This window comes from Sphaeramia orbicularis, chromosome 21 (genome assembly GCF_902148855.1).
Source record: "Sphaeramia orbicularis chromosome 21, fSphaOr1.1, whole genome shotgun sequence".
NCBI lineage: Eukaryota > Metazoa > Chordata > Actinopteri > Kurtiformes > Apogonidae > Sphaeramia > Sphaeramia orbicularis.
In genome coordinates, this window is record NC_043977.1 from 46,355,666 (window position 1) to 46,378,497 (window position 22,832).

At 39.0% G+C, this 22,832-nt stretch overlaps 1 protein-coding gene across 6 annotated transcripts in view; it reads right to left on the reverse strand.

The window, feature by feature from the left end:
- sema5ba (sema domain, seven thrombospondin repeats (type 1 and type 1-like), transmembrane domain (TM) and short cytoplasmic domain, (semaphorin) 5Ba) overlaps positions 1 to 22,832 on the reverse strand; it is a 364,937-nt gene that overhangs the window by 72,839 nt on the left and 269,266 nt on the right. For 5 of the 6 annotated variants that reach the window (XM_030125703.1, XM_030125704.1, XM_030125701.1 and 2 more), the window contains exons 10-12: positions 10,398 to 10,533; positions 8,281 to 8,488; positions 7,111 to 7,318 (exon numbers count right to left, since the gene is read on the reverse strand). In XM_030125703.1, coding sequence (XP_029981563.1) covers positions 7,111 to 7,318; positions 8,281 to 8,488; positions 10,398 to 10,533 — 552 coding nt within the window. The remainder of the gene's footprint in view (positions 1 to 7,110; positions 7,319 to 8,280; positions 8,489 to 10,397; positions 10,534 to 22,832) is intronic. The other variant, XM_030125702.1, reaches the window with a different exon arrangement.

Below are 22,832 nucleotides of genomic sequence, written 5' to 3' on the forward strand. Positions count from 1 at the left end.
TGGTGAATTTCAGCCCTTGCTTTTCCCCAGTTGTAAAATTTTGTTGTAAAAAAGGGTTTTCTATTGATCACATGCTTTTTATAATGCTTATACATTAAATATTTTTTGTTTTGCCATAATACACATTTCCATTTTCCAGGTTTTCAGGCCTCTCAATTCAACATGCATGTGTTTGGTATGAGGTCATTTAGAAGGATTTGGATCTTGCTATCTCCAAAGGGGAAGAAAGGGGTCTCACTGGTCATCTTAGAGCAAAATTCTGTGGCGTCTGCCAAATGCGTAAACATAAACAACATAAACATAAAATTACCCACAAGGTCCACATATTTGTCTTCCTGTTCTATCTTCCCCATAGCAACACCTTTAGATTTCAGCTTTGTGTTGCTAAAACACTGGTAAGCACAGATGTTTGTCTTCTGCAGATCTGAGGGATGTTAATGTGTTACCAACGGTCAGAAACTGTAGTGTGAACTGAATCTAGAATAGCAGAGCAGTAGTAACAGCAGCACTGATGTTCCTGTCAGGTTGGCAGGTAATTGTTCAATCCAAAGCTCTTTTTTGACACCAGCACTCCTTGCCAACAATACACTTAAGAAAGGAGAAAAAAAAAAAAACTGGCAGAGTAAAATACAAACATCGATTAAGTGTTGATGTCTGTGAATACAGGCCTCAGTGATGTTACTATTTACTCACTTCACAGTGTCAATAGCAAGTATTCAGATATCCAAGAGCTGATAAAGTCTATCCACACAGATGGTATCGACTCACTATTGGCTCAGATAGGAAAACATATATAAGTGAATATATACACTCACAAATATTTATTTAAACACTTGTAGATTAATTAGAAATTGTTTTAGGAATCTCTTTAGTTTATTTCATAACTTCCTTTCATTATAATATAAAGTTGGTAAGTGGCACAATGCTACAAATAGCTCTTGGAACAAATTATGCATGTGTTAAAGTAGATGTCACTGCATGGACAATGTTTATTCTATCTGATTGAAACGATCATGGTTAGAGTTTCCATCTTAAGGGACTCAATATAAACTTCATCTAAACACATATGCATTCCTAAATCTTACATTATGTCCCTTTTACTGTTAATATTGGAATAAAGTGATTACATGATTTAAGCATGTACATGCTCCGAAGTATTTATAAAAATGTTCCACCGCTGCTTTATGTAGTGAAACTGTGGAATCTTTTTCTCATTGTGTTTGATTTGGTCAGGGCTTTGGTGGATTCTGGCCTAAATGATGTTTGCGTAACTACAACCATCAGTGCATTCAAGAGTCTGTAAATCTTCTGAGGTGTCCAGTAAAAACTTGATTTAATTTTATTCCGTCCATGCTTCTGGAATCTTCTATTTCGACTTGAGTTTCTACTTGTCCAAAAGATTCATAGATACTAAAGGCTGCTGGTCCATTTTCTTGGTTAGGTTTGGTGCTCAAATGTATCAAAATATTGTTGTACAGGTCACACATGACCATGCTGTGATAATACAGAAATTTTAATAGTTTAAAAAAAAGAGTGCCAAGGAGTTCTTAGCAAATATATGTCTATATTGGAAGATAACCTCAAACAAACACTTTTTTCGAGTCCGGGAAGGGTGACTTTGACATTTGTTACCCTGCCCCCCTGTAGGGGAGGCAAGGGGTATTGTTTTTGGTTTGGTTTATTTGTTTCTTTGTTTGTTTGTTAGCACTTTAGCAGCAATACTATTGGTTGAATTTATAGCAAATTGGGTTTATAGGTTGCCAGTAATCCAGAATAGATCTGATTACATTTTGGGAAAAGTAGGTCAAAGTTCACATTTTTTATGATTTTTTAAATCTTTTTTTTTTCCTTTTACTTATAATGGCCAAAATTTCAAATGTTTATAAAAACATCAATTTTGTTTCAATTTACTTAAAACTTGGCACATATACAGAGGCAATTGATATACTGACATCAGCACATACAGGGGTTGGACAAAATAATGGAAACACCTTCTATGATGCCACAATGTTAGGTGTTTCCATTATTTTGTCCAACCCCTGTACATAGACATGATGACATCACATGGATCGATGCCCAAAATAAGCTACAATATGTGTGAGGGGTGGGGTTTGTTGTGCCTGGCACCACTTGTTTGAAGTTTTTTTTTTTTCCTTTCTGTTTTTCAAAGGGACACTGCATATTAATAAACACATTATGTGCTATTACGCAAGATTATAGCCAATGCTAATTTCCATCTTCTTCTGCTCTTGTGTGCTTTGCTACTGTAACCTGAAATTTCCCCTTGTGGGACAAATAAAGGCTTATCTTATCTTATCTTATCTTATCTTATCTTATCTTATCTTATCTTATCTTATCTTATCTTATCTTATCTTATCATCTTTAGTCCCTACATAAAACAGCATAGTTCACATTAAACAGTACAATCCAGTGTACTCATTCAACATACAAATAAAACACATTGCACATTTATACTATATTATACACAAGCATACACACATGCACCCACAATTACAGGGTACCAGATGAATTTACGCCAGATTGTAGAAGTAAGTTTGATTGTCCGTGAAGCATCTGACTGGATTGTTGATTCTTAATTCCAATTATTACTCAAATATTAATGTCCATATAAACACAGCAATGGCAGCTTTACTTTCACTTACTGTAGCAAGTGATAACAGCCATCCTGACCCACAGGTTCTACTTTTAACCGCTGTTCTACTAAACTCACCGTTTACCAAAATATGGACAGATGAATCAATATTAGACTATTCTGTTGCATTGTTTCACTGCCTGGCCTAGTTTCTCTCTTAATCCTCTGATTCTATACCATGATGTGTCTGCTCTTTTGGTGACTTCAGTCCCTCCAGATTAGCTCAGGCATCACACTGACGCCAGGTTGACATCTGTCACATTCTGCAGCTCAGTTTGCCTTTGGCTGTACTGCTTTTAACAAGAACCTAAGAGTAAGTGAGCAGAGGAGACTAAATCGCAGCCTAATATTGCAGACTGGGTTTAAAAGGCGGCCTGTCCTACTTCACCCCCACCTCCATCCCCGACTGGTGCCCTTGCAGGTCATTGTTCTTATCATTTCATCCAATAGTGTGTTAAATAGGACTTCTGCTGCTCGCTTTTCCCTGTATCTACAGATCTTTATTTCTCATGACTTTTCTCTCATCTTGTTCTTCCATTTGTGTCTCTTTCTCATCTCCCATATCTCACCCACGTCTTATTAAAAGCAATAGTTTCTCTACCTGAACTCCATGCGCTGTGTGTGTGTGTGTGTGTTCCCTAGTGTCTACAAGTTTGGTAGAAATAGCAAGCTGACTCAGGCAGGCAGGCAGGCAGGCAGGCAGGGTGCACATGAGAATTCTTCCAAGCATCAACCCACACATAAATCTAACCCAGTAGACTGCCCTCCATGCAGACATACACATAGAGAGAGAAAAAATAAAAAGGAAAGCATCAAGCTATTTGTATGCTAAAATGAAGATGACTTTGAAGGACTGAGGTGGCTGGCGAAGGATGCTGATTGAGAGCACTGATGAGATACTGAAGGTTGGACAAACAGCCAGTGAGCTCTTCTCCCCTGACTCACCCTCCAGACACAGATTTTCACATGAATAACACTGGAGATGGCAGAGCAAAAAGGTATTCCTCCCTCTCTTCCTCTCTGTCTCTGCCTTTGTAGCTTCCTCACACACAAATGTGCTGTTAGAGAAATGTCTCTGGCAATGCAGTTTTTTTGTTTGTTCTCTGATTCAGACACAAACAAAGGTAACAACAATGCTGTCTCTGTATTATGCGGAAACTCCATTAATAGGAAAAAACACAGCACAACAAATTAATTTCCTCCAGCAAGTAGATACCGCCCCAGTCATTTGTCTGGTTCCATAAGGACTTTAATGACTATAGGCGAAGTCTTCCAGACATTAATCCTTGTTGAGGACAGATAATTACCTTCAATGGAAGACCAACCAGGTTCAAAAGAATCCACTGCCAAAAGGCATAAAATGAACAATAAAACATACACAGTGAGTACTGCTGTGCATGAATGCTTCCATAAAGTCAGGACCGCTTTCCCTCTCAGGCCTCATCACTTTCTACTTCCAGTTAGAAGACCCACTTCTCACATCAGTCCAGTATGATCCATTTAGTTACTCAGCCAAAGATGCACTATTGAAGTTCTGTGAGTTCTTCTAACATCCAATAATCTAACTTATCAGCCTCAAAAGGTTTGACAGATCATTAAAAATGAGGTACATTAACGAAAAAAACAATTAAGTTTGAGCAAGACGATTGTCATAGAGTGTTACGTGATAAACTGTTTCTGTTTATTCTATTTATGTACAATATATGACAAAGTGTGGTGGAGGTCATGTCTAGGAGCTTCTCAATCAACAGTTTAGGTAGTATGTTATGAGCCTGAGCAACCATCCTGTTTTCTCAGTGAAAAGGACTTTAATTTACGAAAAAATGTAAGGCTGTATATCACTTGATTTGAATTTCTATTGTTTTACTTTACTTTTACTTTAGATTATTATTTCAATTATATCATATTTTTTAATTCTTGTTTTTTCCTGTGTATTGTTTATTTCTGGGGAGGTATTTAGATAAGACTTTTTGGCTTCTATCATCTCCTGCACAATGGTGTTACTTGCATGAAAATTGTTTTTTAAATTTTCCTCTTGCTGTTTATGATGTGCAAATAAATAAAATAAATAAATTAGGGTTGGGCAAGTTAACACATTATTACAGCGTTAACACATTCATTAAATAACGCTGACAATTTTTTAAAATCTCACGTTAATGCCGTTTTATTATCACTCATATTATTCTTCCCCTGCTTGTGTGTAGCAGTTAGCTCGGCAGATAGACAACAGGTTTCCCAAGAAGAGTTGGACACTGAAAAACTGCTCTCCAGCTCAGACTCACTGTAAAACTGCAACATACATACAAAATATGTCTGAGTTCTGTTCATTGCCTTAGTACATTTACATGGCATTATACGTTTAAATGAATGGGAAAAAGATCGCTAGCTCGATGATTACTTGAATGGGAAAATCCATAGACACGCTAATGATTAGCATTTACAGATTAACGTAAGATTTACAACGTCTTGTTATCCAGCAACAAAGGTTCCCATCAGAGATATTTTATACTATTCATTCTTACAACAACTGAACATAAAATACTCATAGGCAAACGTTTTTCAGGCTTAACAAACAGAGTGAAAGAAATGTGTCTGTTAGTTCCTTCTTATGTCCGAACTGGCTATGGGAACACCGCAACTACAAAACATACGTTAGTGCAATGTATTCCGACCACTAGAGGGCCCCTTTGCTTGCTTTTAACAACTGAACATCACATATTATTGGGCTTATTAGTATTAGTACTTATTAGTGGTCTTAAGACTCCTGTCAATCACTCACAACCGGAAATAAACTGGTGGGGACATAAACATGGAGAAAAGTACCGGTCTTTTACAAGGACATTTTCATTTTAAATGTCTTCAGATGGTGGGCTTGATAAGGCCAAAGTTGTTTGGATGCACTGCAATGTGGAATTATTTTTCATCACCGGAGTACTTCCAGTCTGAAATATTACTTAAAGGCAATACACGCTGTTGATGCCGGCAAACCCCCCCAATATAACTATGCGATTAATCATGATTAATCGCAGAAATCCACGTGATTAATTGTGATTAAAAATTTTAATCGCTGCCCAGCACTGAAATAAATAAATATTCAATACTGAGCAAACGGTCTACAACTGCTCCATTTGCTGTGAATTATGCCCGATCTATTTTATACCAATCACAAGTCTTGGGGGCGGGTGTTTTGCAATGTCTCATACGCACCAAATTATTTTTGTCATGAGTCAAAGTCAGTTTCAAGTCCGGAAATCGCCCTACAACTGTTCTCGGTTGTTTGATTCAAAAATAAGGATTGAATTACCAATTACACCCTGTATTATTAAGTTTCTCTGACAAAAGCATCACATTCGTCTTATCTGTGTTTGGTTTACACAGTGCCTGTTAGTCCCGCCTTCATATCTGGATTCCGGACAGATTCCTTATTGAGAAAGATGGACAGGGTGTAATCTGTAATTCAACCCTTATTTTTGAATCAAACAACCAACAACAGTTGTAAAGAAATTTGCAGACTTGGGACTAACTTTGACTCGTGACAAAAAGAAGTCATTATGAAACTCCTGCCCCCAAGACTTGTAATTGGCCCGGTATGAAATAGATTGGGCATAATTCACAGCTCATGGAGCAGCTCCAGACCATTTGCTCAGTATTGAATACACAGAGAAAACGGGATGGCTGGCCAGGCTAGTATGTTATTGTCAGAAATGCTAACTCCAACTGACAAAGTCTGAAAATACACTTTATGTTTAAGTATAGCAGATTTAAATGCATTTTCTTTTACAAGTTTTCTGAAAATTGTGATAAAACTGTGATCATTTTAGACAGAAGCTACACTAGTATCATGTATACATGGGGTCCATTTACAAAAATGCTACACAATCCTACACAAAGTTGGATGAATGGTCAGACTATGTGCACTCTGGTCAGCACAGTGTGTTGGAATGTGGTGCATGGGTTGGTGTGTATTTAGTACTTGGTTGATCCCTGCTGCACCATGAAAATACTCAAATTACAAGCAATCACAGAATCCCAAAGTTACAACAAAAAGCCGCAAGCAAGTGCTTGCCATTAACCAATACTGTTCGGTATTCACATAGGACGCACCATCAAATCCAGTATGTATGTGAAATAGTTCTTAAACTGAATTCTTTACGGTCATAAACCCGGCATAATGATCTAACACTGAAGTACTGATGACACCGATAGTTACAGAACTCCAGGGGTCAACATGAGATGAAAATTTTGTGTGATCTTTGATTCAGTCTAAATGTTCACCCCTCCAGACAGACATTTGGATGTTTAAAACCTTTACTATATCTTTATGACTTGTTAACTGCATTGTTAACTTTACTTATAAAACGAATGTGTACACTCAGTAAACTCTTCTCACTGTGTGTATGATGATACTGGGTCAGAGCAAATTTCCCCTGAATGTTAATACTTTGTGCTTTACTCACGTTTCAGTTTTATAGGTGGAACATCTCTCCAGTGGAATCTTTAGGACTCGGTCATTGAGTCCAACAAAGAGCGACCTGTCGCTGTGTAGAATTTGGAGGCTTAGGATTGGTTCTCGCACTCCAGGAGGGAGGAGCTCCATTTCCTCCAGGTAGCATCCCTGTAGGTTCTTATTGGGTGTAGCCAGTGCTTTCAGAATAGTGCCATACTCTGACGGTATAAGAAAGACAAGAGAAACTGCATGAAGACCAGTACTGAAGTGATTCAATGCTCAGGTTCTTGGGTTATACATTTAAGGTAGGGCTGGGCAATAAAATGATAACGATTTATATTGCGAAATAACTTTTCCTTGACAGAAATATGAGACAAGCTCGATACAATTTCAATACAATTCATTCGTCCATGTTTAAACAGACATAAGAACAGCCAATCATAATTAAGTAGCGCCGCACCGCCCCAATCACCCTAGAGCCACATCAAATTAGGTTGACCCACACAGCACAGGCATAGGAGCAGCCACAGCACACACGCTAATGTTTGGGCTACAGTGGTAGAAACTGAGTGTTCCCTCAGGAGAAAATGTGACCTGGAACTCGTGCAACCGGGTTACTGAAAAGTAGGGTGCAAACAGTTTCAGTTTGGGGCCTTCAATACAATACAGAGGTGTACCGAATGAACATATGTAGCCTATGTGAAGAACGCAAACACTCACCTTTCCTTAAGTTTCACTTTTGGTTTTATGCCAGTTTTGGCAGTTAAGGAACGCACCCCCACATATATACCCCTGACTTTGTTTGGTGAAGATGGTCTGTTTTGTTTGTGTTCTCTTTTAAAACTTGAAAGCTTTTGCCTCCTGGTCAGACTTTTAATTTAGTTTTAAATATATGTACCTGTTTTATTTGTCTGAAACAGTTGTATAATGTTCTTCAGCACATCTGTCATGTTCAATCTCTGACAGAAAATAAGTCATATTTAAATCAAAAATAATCTTCTGATGTCACCACAATTAACTTATGAGTAATGGGAAATTGAAGCTTGACAAAAATAGTGATTTGATTTATATCGTGATACATATCGTTATCGTCTGATATGAAAAAAATGATCATGATATGATTTTTTTCCATATTGCCCAAGCCTAATTTAAGATGAGTCACATTTCCTTTTCAACTGACCAGTGCTGATGTACATAACATGGTAGAGTGTGTCCATGCCCTGAACAATGTCCACAACCAAGTTGGAGAAGCGGACGTCATCCTGCATGACCAGTGGATCAACAGACTCCGGCTGGACCACGTCATTCATCAGGTAGAGCCTCTGGGCATCCTGCAGGCTACGCTCCGTCAAACCCTCATTGGGGCCCTCATCATCTATGGTACCACACTAGACATAGAGAAGAGGACAAGGAGACAAGGGTGAGCTGTCAGGAAGATGTGAAAAGGCAGAAGGGAAACAATACAGGACAGAGAAGCTGAAGGAAAAGTACCTCACACATTCAGGCACTGTAATCAATACACTGTCAGACTAGTTGGTCTCAATTGATAATTCTATTTTCAGTAACTGCAGGTTTTCAGGACAATAAAACAACAGTCTAAGACACATCAGTTTACCACAGCATTACAGAATAATAATAATAATGACTTGACATCCGTCAGAAAAGTTTTGGGGTGCAGAGCTAAATGCTGGTCTTATAGCTCATTCTTTTGTAGGGCCGGGAGCCATTAGGAGTTGTACTTGGCTTTGAAAGTAGAACAATAAACAAAAACTTGATTCAGTTATTTAATATCTATTATTACTGATCCTGCTCATTAGCTGCCAAATTGAAAACAACCAAACCTCCTGTGGCGCACACACAACAAATGCAGACATAGAAAATAATACATCTAACATAAAAATCTCAATAAACGTATGTTTAAAACATATCAAAAAGTGGCATTCAGGTCAATGAAATGAAAGAATGGAATTGTGGTAATAACTAAACACTGCACTTCAACTATAAAATAAATACTGTACAAACATCTGCAGAAAACCTGCATTACAAAGGAATTGAAAAAAAAAAAGCAAGATATCTCAGGGCATGGATGTGCTTGCTTCTGGTCACAAAAAAATCCTACAAGGGCTGGAAGCTTTAATTGATCCTTTGCACTTATTTTGTAAACCACGATGGCCCCCTTTGGATCATGTGTTGTAAGGGCAGAAAGGTTTGCATGGTTGACTGATCCTCTGGCTATGTTGTCTGGAGCTAAATGCTCCTGGCAGGTTCGCCCAAGGCAAACAAGCCTGTGGTGAAGATCCAGATAAACATCATCTACAATGAGCCCTGTAACAGAATAACTGCAAACTACTGTCGGAGCAAGGCCCAGTGGTAGAGTTCGCAGGTGAGCATCTGGTAGCTATGTTACCCACAGAACCTGGCTGGATGGGGTCATGAGGACTCAACACGCAAGGTCCAAAATAGGAGTCTGGCACAAAGTTGGCCAAGCAACAGGCAGGGAAAGGGACACTGTGAGTGTGGTGGTCATTGGGAATGGAAACTGGATCTTGGTAGCCGAGTTTAAGAAATAGGAACCAGCTTGAAACCAAACTCCTCAATAAGGGATGGTCTTCCTGTTTAGAGTTATCCAGGGTTAGCGATGTTGAATAGCTAAGAGATACGAATGAATTCATTTGAGTTTGATAAAATGTGAGGGTCTCTTTGATGTGCCTTTGAGCTGCAGAAAAGATAACTGTCATTGTTGTGTTTGCCTACGTGCCTAACAGCAGTGTTCAGCCTTAGACAAAAGGTCGTCCCACTCACAGACCCCATTGTTCCTGTGGGAAACGTCAATGTTCATTTTGACAATGACTAGGAAACCTGGAGAAGAATGACTGGGAGGAACAGCCTTCCTGATCAGAACATAAGTGGTGAGTTGTTGTTGGACTTCTTGGCTAGTCATTGTTCAACTTGTCGGTACCAGAACATCTTAACCCTTTAACTGCCTGTTTGACCATATGGTTGAGTTACTCATCAGGTTCCTCTTAGTGGGGTAGTTAAAGGGTTAAACCAAGCTACATTATAGTTGTTTCATTTGGCCTGAATTTGCATATTTTGAAGACTTCAGAGAGGACTGGAGCTGTCAATTGATGACGTGAGAGACTATTGCACAGACCTTACTGTTGCCTGAATACTGAAAAACACAACTGTAATTTCATCTGTCAGCCCCTTTTCATTTTTTGGTGTTGTTATGTGTTTGGGTTCCTTTTTACTTCAAAACTTGGACTGGGTGTTCTACTACTGGGATTATAAACTCACCTGAAAATTGTGGATGGGGTTCGGTGTCGGAAGCCAGGTGGATCGAGGGTTCTCCTGGGACCGGAATGGTCCATTGAAGGCCTGTGTGATGGCACTCAGGTTGAAGGCGCACACTGCAGATGCTGCAATACTGTTGCTTTACGGACGGATGATATAAGGGAAGACAGTGTGTGTGTGTGTGTGTGTGTGTGTGTGTGTGTGGTTGTGTGTGTGTGTGTGTGTGTGGGGGGGGGGGGGGGGGGGGGCAGGAATAAATGGAGAAAGAGAGGGAAACAATATTATTTTAACAATAATATACATTACAGCCTACAAGGTGGAAGTAAACGTATAGCTGTATCAGGAATCAGGTCCATCCAGCTGTGCAATAAAACCATTCTGCAGTGGATTCCATCCTCTTAATGGAAGTGCTATCATTTATACCCACACTAAACAGGCGCTACGGTTCTGGCTTGCTTTCCTGGAGGCTAAGCTATCCTATCAGTGCTGCACAGTGAATGGGGACAGTATTAAGCCGAGGATATGGGAGGCAGTTGCACAGATTATGTGCAAACACACACACATATACAGGTGTCATATGCCAGAGTAAACCCCGGCTAAACTGGCAGTGTGGGTAAAGTTATTATCGTGAGACTCTTTGGACATAATGTGCTGCAAGGTAATGAGTTTCTTAACTGCCTGCAACTGCTGACTGTTTTTTTTTTCTTTTCCTGCCTTCCAACACATTCAACAATACACTCAGAGTTTTTACAACACATGGAGCAGCCTGCTACTTTGGCATCGCTTGTAGGATGCTGATAAATCGTCAGTGAAAAGATAGTGACTGATAACATTATGGAGAGCAAGACAGAAACAGCAAGATCCACAGAGAGAGGAGAAGAGGAATGTTCGACAGTGAGCCAGAGATTCAGGCTTTTGGCTGTATCTCTGGCTTGGAAAACAGTTTTGGTGAGATTATCAACCCTTAGGCTGCTTTTGCACTCAATACACACTGCATTTTTAAGTCTATATTTATATTTTTTTCATATTTTAGTCACAAAGAGTCTAGAGTTGTGCATGTTACAGGCTATATTTAAAGTTTGGCTGCTCACATATTCCATCAGCTGTCGGTGCAGCAGTAGAAATTATGCTAGCTTTGGTATTTTATGTTTTTTAATTAGAGGTGGGAATCACACAGTAACTCATGATATGAAATGATCATGATACACTATCTGTGGTAAAAATACACTGCTGCACTGCAAGACAATCATATATGTACATAATTATTCAAAATAAAGAAGAAAAAAACATGAAAATAATACCCCTGAGTTGGTCTGTTTGATGACATGAAATGATAAATTAAAAAAAACAAAAAAACAAAACTGCTTTATCGTCGTATTTAGTCTTAGTCCCTTCCACACTTACTGGTACCAGTTTATAACTAATGTAATACAAGAAGATGTTATATTTTCCTTTTTTCTTTTGTTCAAACAAGGTATAGTTTTTTTTTAGATGCTACCTGCTTGAAACTGTCAAGCAGGTAACATCTAAAAAACTATACCTTGTCTGAACAAAAGAAAAAAGAAAGGTATAATTACATTAACAGACGACAAAATGAATGTTATTAGCCTCAGACAAGAAGCTGTTATTTGATATATTCCCATTTTAACTCCTCCCACTCAATTTTATTTCTACTCAAATACATTTTACGATAATTCACTGCATTTCGAAATACCCAGCTTGAACATATGTGATTTCCCAATGTTTTGCGATAAATGTTTTCAGATTTTCAGTTTATTACACAGTGCAGTTGCTTTGTTTTTAATTATGAAAATGTAATAATATGGTGTATTATGTAACAATCAACCAGATGAAGGTCTCTTTGTGTACATGCTGTCTAAATCAAACTTCCCAAATATTAAATTACACCATGTTCTAGTTGACTCTAGTCTTGGTCTAAATGGCAGCAAGAACATAAACTTTTTATCCCATGGTTTTTCCAAGTACTGCCAAACCAATGCTCCTTTCCTAATGGCCTCAAACATCCTCAGTCCCCTTGAGACGTGTGATTTCTATGTTTGGTTTTATTTTGAACGATGCTTTCTAGGAGATCCAGAAAACTAATGTGTTCTGTCATTACCGCAGGGTGGCTGAGTGCTGTGCAGCTCCAAATGAGCTCTGGAGGATGCCAAACAGGTGGCTCATTGACTGACTTAGCAGGCTGCTGAGGAGAACAACCTCCAGACTTGAGCAAAAAGACTCTTGTAGTTTTCCAGCAGTGGTTCTGGTGGAAACAAGAGTGACAGGGCTGCGGAGACTGAGTGTGAAGCAGAGTGGTGCACTGTGGTGTGCCAGCAGTAACCAAACCCTCGACTACAGGAAACCACATGCAAATTAAGCGGCGGCCACAACTGCTTTTGAGTTTAAACACAGAAGCACAGTCTAACATGAGAGGAAGTTACAGTGTGGGTTTGTGGTTGTACTGTAGCTACAGCTCACCCTCAAGTCAAACTCTGAAAGTCTGATGCTGTCCAGATTATTTGGAATCTACTACTTTGACACACTTTTTCTCTCAAAAAGCCAAGAGAACTCATGAAAAACTGAGCATTAAAAAGAATACAACATGTTGCGCTAATGGATGCAACCCATATGTTTTGAGGCCGCGAAAAAGTGACTGAAAAGCTGTTTGACATCTGCTGTGCTGTTTGCTGCTGTTCTCCTAGGTCCCTCGTCACAAAGATCACTTTCATTATGAGTGAGGCAACTTTCTTCAAGTGATTCATCTCATCCCAGCAGTCTGAGCTTGTCACTGCTCTTCTTCACAAATACTCCTCTATTTCCTGTCTTGTTGTACAGAGTCTATCCCAACTGATTTTTCAGCGCCTGCACTCGCTGTGCAGCCGGCATGTTGTTATGTCTCCAATGGTGGGAAAAGTGTTTTCTAACACAGGGGAGAGAAGACAGGAATAAAAGAGGAGATCTCTCTTGATTCTGTGTCTTGTTTTTCATGCTTTCTTTCTCTCTAATAGATGTGCTTAGTTTCCATTTCACCCCTTTCTTTATCCTTCTTCAGAGGCTCTCAGTGGATAACACAGCATACAGAGGTGTCCTTAAATCCTCCATAATACAGCAGCAAGATGCAGAACAAATAAGTTCCACAGAAAATGGTCAAATGGACATCAATATATTTACTCAAGTAGGTTCAATACATATAATCTGGATCTGGTTACATTAAGTTTGTGTAAGAGTCTGTCTTGTGGTGGGAGCCATTCACTTGTTGATGTTAGCTAACTCCATTTCTACGCTATAGATCAGGGGTCACCAACCTTTTCTCTTCTGTGAGCTACTTTTACATAATGAAGTCGCCAAAGGGCTACTCTAATTTAGCAATGTTTATTGACATAGCTAATTTTCATATATACGCATATTTTGTATAATACGTTTGTAACATTGTGTTCTTTATTTATTATTATTTATTTATATTTATTTGTTTTAACATTTACAATACTTAAAAAGTGTTAATATGAAACTATTATTTTTCCTTTATTAAGAAAATCAAAAGTAGAAAAAAAACAAATACAAGCATGTGCATGCTGTATTCCCAAATATTATAATACTAGGTCAAAATTATGAAATGGAACAGTCCTGCATATTTTATAGAATTATTAAAAACAAATAATACACACCCGTATGTGCATTTTTTATACTCTGAAATTGTGAAAAGTAACGTTGTCACTCACACAATAAAACTTCACCAGCATGTGCTGCTGTATTTCTGAAGGATTTGACCTTTTCTAAATTCATATATGCTATGAAAGCATAACAATTAAAACAAAACTTTGTGCACATAAATCCGCCATCCCACTGTCACTTCTACCGAGTCATCACACTAAAGTAAAATGCAGAGGCACCTGTTCAGGTCCGACTCCAGCTGTCTGAGCGCATGCGCAGATATCGCACATATGTTTGCACTTGTACAGGATGTGAACCACTTTACTGATGCCTCTGTTGAAGTGCTGGCCTTGGTCAGTTTAGTGAACATGGACTGTTGTTTTAGGGGTTTAGTTTTTCAGCTCTTTTACGATCTCTCTTGGGAGGCTGAATCCCACCAGAAAATCTCCAGAAAAGTTGCTGTGAACTTTGGTGAAATTCTGCTCCACGTTGCATCTTTTACAGATCAGACACACATTTGTCTTTCACATTTGTCAAACAGAAGTCTGTGTCTCATTGTTTGTGAAAATAACTCCCTGACTATACTCTGCTGACATTGTCGCACGGCTAAACCCACTACCTGCCTGGCATCTGGCTCATCCTGCTCCCCCTGGGCCCCGCCCCTCTCCAATAACAGAAAGCAAACCAGTGCAGAAGTTTGATTGACAGCTAGTTGACCGTTTCATCTCGGGAGGGGGGCAGGACACTTGTAATTTTGATTGGGTGGAAATTTAGACTTGTTTAACCAAATGGCGAATCAACTTTGTGTTATTATATTATTGACCCTTGGCGAGCACTGGAAGATCGCGAGCAACGTGTTGGAGACACCTGGACTAGTTCCATTTTTAGAACAGGCCTGTGGGTGACTCCCGTGGTCCCTGTGGGCGACCTGGTTACTGCGGGCACCGTGTTGATGACCCATGCTATAGATGGTCTCGGTTACCTCCATCCATGATAACAGTATACAGACTGATTTCTAGCACATCAGGAGTTTTCCATGAAAATGTTTATGCTTCTTCCTGAGTTCTTTAATAACTCTCTTCTGCTCTTCTACAGCAGCAACATTAGGTAACATAGAAATAGAGTTAACATATTGCACTGTTGGGTGACACAGTGGTGCAGTGGATAGCACTGTCACCTCAAAGCAAGAAAGTCCTGGGTTCATTTCCAACCAGGGACCTTTCTGTGTGGTGTTTGCATGTTCTCCCCATGTTTGCATGGGTTCTCTCCATGCTTCAGCTTCCTCCCACCTTCCAGAGACATTAAGACGTTAATTGGTCAACCTAAAAATTTGCTCTCTGTATGTTGGCCCTGCGATGAACTGGTGACTCATCCAGGGTGTACCCTGCCTTTGCCCATAGGTAGCTGGGGTAGGCTCCAGCACCCCCTTGTGAGGACAAAGCAGGTTCAGAAGATGAATGAATACTGCACTATGTGTTTTATACAACCAGTATGTTAACTTACTTAAACAGAAAACCACACTCATTTTCATGATGCAGGATATGGAGCACCTTGCCCCCTTAACCTACAGACTTCATGTGACAGGTGAAAACTTATGAGTGAAACTACACAAAACAAAGAGACAGAAAAGCCTCTTTTCCTGTTTTTGCAAACAGACACGCATGTACATCATTACATGTAAGAACATAAATATAAACATCACTTTTTTCAGCTGCCCCCCTACCCTGTACTTGCGTGTTTGATGCTAGTTTTTTGCACTTTGGAGTTGTACTTTAATTTTGCTTTTGTATTTGTCTTGTTATATCTGCCTGAAAGATGCTTGAATTTCTATCTTGTAGTTTTTTTATACACTGACAATAAAGTATTGAATTGACTTGATGTGGCGTCATTAATATGCTAATAAGGTCGTTCATAAGGTGTGAAACTATTGATTTGCTAATGAAGACACTCACACATACCAGCATAGATCGTTAGCATCATTAGCACAAACATAATGCGCTATGAATGTCTGTAATGAACTACCAAACAAACTTAGCTTAAACAGACTCTTAAACAGACTATTATTATTATTTCCAGCAATAAACAATCAAACTTGCAGCCATTGCTTTTGACGGTGTTGGAGAAGTTAAAAAGATGGAGCGTCATCCGTGTACAGACTCTAACCACCTGCTTCACTGTTATGCATCTCTAACCCATAATGCATAGTGCAACTCTTAAAGGCATTTCAAAATAAAGGTCGGCGTAATTAATCAATCAACTTGAATTATTATTTATCACACATTTTAAATGATTTACATATTATTTACTTAACAGAATGCATACGATTGGCTCTGAACACAACACATACCACAGCACAAACTTCAATAGGTACTTGTATTTTACTACAGTATTCATTCATTCATTCATTCATTCATTCTCTTCCGCTTATCTGGGGCCGGGTCGCGGGGGTAACAGTCTAAGCAGGGATGCCCAGACTTCCCTCTCCCCAGACACCTCCTCCAGCTCTTCCGGGGGGATCCCGAGGCGTTCCCAGGCCAGCCGAGAGACATAGTCTCTCCAACGTGTCCTGGGTCTTCCCCGAGGTCTCCTCCCAGTGGGACATGCCCGGAACACCTCCCCAGGGAGGCGTCCAGGAGGCATTCGAAACAGATGCCCGAGCCACCTCAGCTGGCCCCTCTCGACGCGGAGGAGCAGCAGCTCTACTCCGAGCTCCTCCCTGGTGACTGAGCTCCTCACCCTATCCCTAAGGGTGCGCCCAGCCACCCGACGGAGGAAACTCATTTCGACCGCTTGTATCCGGGATCTTGTCCTTTCGGTCATGACCCAAAGCTCATGACCATAGGTGAGGGTAGGAACGTAGATTGACCGGTAAATCGAGAGCTTCGCCTCTCGGCTCAGCTCCTTCTTTACCACAACTGACCGGTACAGCGACTGCATCACTGCAGACGCTGCACCAATCCGTCTGTCAATCTCACGCTCCATCCTTCCCTCACTCGTGAACAAGACCCCGAGATACTTAAACTCCTCCACTTGGGGCAAAGACTCCCCACCGACCCGGAGAGGGCAAACCACCTTTTTCCGGTCGAGAACCATGGCCTGAGTTTACTACAGTATTTCCACATATATATTTCGTTGGTTTACAATAGCGTAACAGTTCTAAATGGTTCGGGCGTTTGCTTAAGGACAGGGAATTTTCCATAGAAAAATGTTCCATCTACAGATTTGTACAGATTTTTTGTTATATGTAAAAGTAAGTCTTTGTATTTTTCTACTGGCTGGACAAAAGGCAGCCTTGTGATGTCACCTTGGCAGTTTTTCTATGCAACAATTCACTGAAATTGGCAGAAAATGAAAAATAATTAACTGTTAATGGTGATTTTACCACAATAATGGGACAAGCCTGTAAAATCAGATTTGATTTTTTTTTCTGAGAGAAAATACAAAAAAAAGGATGAAATAAAATGTTAAACCTGAATGTGTGACACGTACATTGGAGGAAAGTATATCTTGAAAAAAATCACAAGGTCTGCCAAGGTTTTATTTGTTCCTGCGCTACTGCAACAACAACAAAATATATCTTTCTTTACGTTTTGTGACTACAGCTCAGTGTGAAAGGTTTGGATCTGCATTTGTCATGACTGCGGTCACGGGTATCCACTGCGTCTAGCCACAATCAACAGTGATGAAACATGACACTTGGGAGAATATGCTATATTACAGTCTTTGTCCTCTGCACCGTGATGGGTGACACATAAATAGCCAGCTGGGGAACATTATTTATTATTGTTATTTTGTACAGTGAGAAACTGTGGCCAACAGAGCTTTGCATCACAGAAGATGCATCAGTGTCACAACCATGAGGTAAGAGGTTCCCTGTTTTTTCCCTGTCGATTCATGACATTGATTGTGACAAACTGCATGCTGATGGTAAAAGTGGTATGTATAAGATATAATATTGACAATTACGTTTTCAATGGTGTATATGTGTGTCAGGAAGATGAAAATTATTGTTTACATCCACAGAAAGTGGGTCAAAGAAGCTCCTCTTCTTTTTTTCATTTTATAGTATTTGTCACTAAATGTTGTCAATTCCCATCATCTTTGAGCGTGGACCAGTGTTAATAACCTCTTAACCACAAAGCACAGAGTAGATACAGTCACGGAAAAAAATATTAGACCATCAAAAGTCATCAAAAACAATGGTTATGCAATCAAGTACTAACTCCTGTGTGTATCATGTGACTAAGACAGACAGAAAAGAAAACATGAAATGCCTAAAAGCACTGTTTTTGTCAGTACAATGCCATAGCTATTGATGTAAGAACTGAAGTGATTTTGGTTATCATCAAGAAAACAGGGAAAATGGCTAGATATCAGCTCTGAAATTAAACTCCTATGAGCTATTTTTGTTGTTGTCATTATATTTGTCCAAACAAATGTACCTTTAGTTTGTTCCAGGCATTAAAACGAACAAGAAATTGAAGAAAACAAGGGATGGTTTAATAATTTTTTCCACAACTGTAAAACAAACTCAAACTCTAATGGAAATCTTCTGTGTATTTTTCAGCCACCACAGGGGAGTGTGAGTGTTTTATTCAGTTGTTTGCAATTTTCACCACTAGATGCCCCTAATATTACACACTGGCCCTTCAAAGTGCAATATGCAACATACGTGAAGAAATTTACCTAAACTAATCACTTTTTATTTCCTGTGTATGAATCCCTGACTGTCTTGGCTGCCTACATCAGCTTAGAGATTGTTTTAACCCTATAATGCCAAACGTATCATATTTGATTCATGAGTTTTGAAGCCCTCTACATGATCAGTGTGATATTTTTTTCTTAAAAAACCAGATGTATACAATTAGATACATGCAGTATATGGATAATCCACCCGGGGGAAGGAATTCATTCACCAGAGGCCTTTCCAGTGAAACTACAAGATTGTCATTAATGAGGAAGGAGGCAGAACTTTGCTAATTTTGAAAAGGATTTACCAATTTGTTAGAAATGTTTGTGTTACATTATGTTTTTTGTTTGTTCAAAAACAATATTTGAGCATTGAGACCCGATATATCAAATATGATACAAAATTAAAACTCATACATGGAAACTGATATTTGAAAAAACACTTTTTTGTGGTTGTTCAGAAGGACCAATAAGGGCTCCAGTTTCAAAGAACTGGAATTTTCAGTTAATGGTTTAATGGTCCAGGCGTTACAGGGTTAATTAAAAACATAGGGGCAGGACCAAAAATGGGTCATGAGCCTGTTTTTATCAGGTTGCCAATGTGTGTGTTGGGTTTTAATTAGGAAAATGTGAATTCATTAAAACTAAAGAAGTGTTTATGGATGTTGACCTTAACAAAGCCAAGTCAAATAAGATGTCCCAAGAGAAAAATGTTGTAAAAGACAAAAAAAAGTAAAAAGATTTCAAAATGCAAATGGTTAGACAGATACAAAAGATGGAACAACTTAGACAAATAGAAAAAGTCACAGAAAGGGGGTTTTTAGTAGATGGAATTTTGACAGCAAAAAGGTACATTCATGCCAACTTATGACATAAATGTTTGGGTCCCAAGGAGACATCCAATTTTTCTCTTGGCTCTCACGCTGAAAATGTGTAGAAACTACTGCTATAGACTGATTTTCTATACAAACTTCATGCAAGGACACAGGTATGTGTAAATATGACCTTGCATAAAATCTGCTGGAAGAAAGAACTACTACATTGCTGGTCTCTTTTATTCGATTAGTTAAAAAAATACAGACTGTTTTATTCATGTGAGACCCACATTACTCTTCCACCTCTGTCAGCGACTCTGCCATCTGGATTCATTGTTGCAGATACTACGGCTGTTTTGTTTAAAAAAAGCTAGATGTAGCTCAATTCTGTCTAACACCTCCAGTAAAAGGAGCAAGAAAGGTAATAAACTGAGCAATGAGTCTGGCTGTTTGGCTCTCTGCAAGACACAATCAGTACAGATCAGTACAACAGAGAGTCTGTCTGCTAGACACAGGCTGGTGATATGCATCTCACGAGATAACCACATTTTTCACATTGGTCCTGGTAAAGCTGCTAATACACGCTTTAAACCAGGAGTGTAAAACATGCGGCCTGGGGACCAAATCTGGCCCACCAAAGGGTCCAGTCTGGCCCGTGGGATGAATTTGTAAAATGCAAAAATTACACTAAGATATTAATCATTTTAGTTCAGGTTCCACATTCAGACCAGTTGAATTTCAAGTGGTTCAGACCAGTAAAATACTATCATAATAACCTATAAATGATGACAACTCAAAATTTTGTCTTTGTAAATGCAAAAATTTTCATGTAATTTTACTGTATTTACAATAAAACAAACTAGTATTTCACAAATAACACAAATAACCGGAACAAATGTGAACAACCTGAACTGTCTTAAGAGATTTAAGTGCAATTTTAACAACATCTGTTAGTAAATGTTTCATGTATTTGTAGATCCACTGTGATCTGTAAGTTGTAATGCACATGTGTAAATTATAAACTGGAGCATAAGACTGTTAAAATTGCAGTTATTTTTCTAAAGAAATTTTAGTTTGTTTATGTTATTTGCATTGTTTTAAGGGATAGTCTGTATGTAATTTTACTTTTTTCATTCTAAAACATAGAGGAAAGTTTGAAGTTGACATTATTTACATATTATTATGTTGTTATTTCACTGGTCTGGCCTACTTCAGATCAAATCTGGCTGAATGTGGCCCGTGAACTGAAATGAATTTGACACCCCTGCTTTAAACCAAATGGAGAGGCAGTTGTATTTGTGAATTTCCCTACACATCCCTTACTTTTATGTGACTGGAGACCTTTTAACCATTCAGTACATGCGTTTGTTTTGAATGTGCTTGACAAACAAAATGAAATGCAGTTGATGTGAAAATACAGATTTACACATACACGTATAGCAAACATAAGTAAGGCCAGCTGAATCCCCAGGCTTTTACTTAATGCATCTAGCCTCATTGTATGTGGGAAAAAAGAACAGCTAAAATTACATTAAGGCCAATGTTTCAACCTCAGTGAATACCTGCAGCGCAGCAGAAAAGAGGAAAAAGGGCCCACTCAGCAGAGCTGCATGGCTGCAGGGACCAGAAATTGAACTCAGGCTGCCAGGATTATCCATACATATTTTTGTACTGCACAACAATACGCCAGCAAAAGCAACAGCTCTGGCCCAGAACAGTCACATTCAGAGGCAGCCTGAGTCAGCAACACCTACACCAAACAATAAAACAACACAACAGGTTTAATAGCAGGGACAAGAATCCAGGTGTTACATCTGGGCTAATGCAGGGAGGAACACAGTTCACTGAACATAATGTCACAGTTAATCACCTCAGAAGCCAAATTTGATTGCACTCTTTAATATTTAGCTTGACTTGACCTATTTTCACACTGTGTCCGCTAAAAGCAGATTTGTTAAACGAGTAAAGCCAGAAATCTGTGGATAAAAGTGTCGGTGTATTCAGGTGAGGGCAGGTCTTTCACCAGGGTTCCCACAGTTCATTTCAAGGTAGATTTTATTCAGCGACAAGATGAGAACCTTGTGTAAAATCAGAAACATTGTACAGTTACGTGGCGTGCTTTACATGGCTGCTAAGCGCATGCTTTATATCTGTGTCCAATGGAATCACAGAATGAGAGAGTTGCATAATATCCATGGATACAAAGGATTTGTAGGATCCCTAGTTGTGTGAGTATTGTGTGTGTGCCAAGGACCACATACTGTTAGTGTGTGTTTCTGAAATGCATGACCAGTTTGAGGATATTAATACTGAGGAACACAATTAGGGCTGCAACTTATGATGCCTGAAATTCAGAATGGAATCCTTTTTTTCATTTTATTTTAACCCTAAAAAGACCCAAACATCCATCGCTGACCAAAACCATCTACTGATCTAAACTGTTTAATACCTGTTGATCCACTAATCCTATCAATACATGTAACTTTTTTGTTTTTTTTCTTTATATATATATATATATATATATATATATATATATATATATATATATATATATATATATATATATATATATATATTTATTTATTTATTTATTTATTTATTTGGTTGGTTTTTTTTTTTTGCAGTGGTGGCTGCTCATCTTCAAAAAAAAATTTTCAAGTTATTTAAACATAAATTCGGCCCTCCATTTCTTTTTAAGAAAATGGTCAGTAACCTTATCGTACCAAGTAGACGTCTTTTCCAGGGACTGGACAAGTGTCCTCTCAACAGAGGACAGAGCTAGGCTGCTTAGATTGCCTTGGCCCATTGTGTGTAAGTGTAAGACTTCAGCCTTTTTAAACAAGAGATGCTCCTTTCACTCCAACCTAGCTGACAGTTTGACTGATTTAACTATCTACAAAACGAAATTAAACTCAAACAAGAAATGATTACATTATGTAACTGAAACAAGAAAACGCTGAAATTATGTTAAATTGAAACAAGGAAGTCCAATGACTGTGTTTTATTTACAGTGCAAGAAATGAACGAGTAATTTCGTAGTGGTTTCTCCCTCCATTTCACAGCAGAATGCGCAACGGTATTAAACTGAACTGTGTCAGTGACGGAGTAGATCTGAAAATTGCTGTCAATCAAACGGGATTCAGCCTTTCGATTGATCCTCCAATCAGCACGTGGGATTCTGGCGTCCAGCCCGGCCGAGCTCCGCCCACAGCTCCTTTCACCCCCAGAGACACCCGGCGTCCGGGGGTGGGACAACATCGTGGCATTTATCCAATTACCGTCC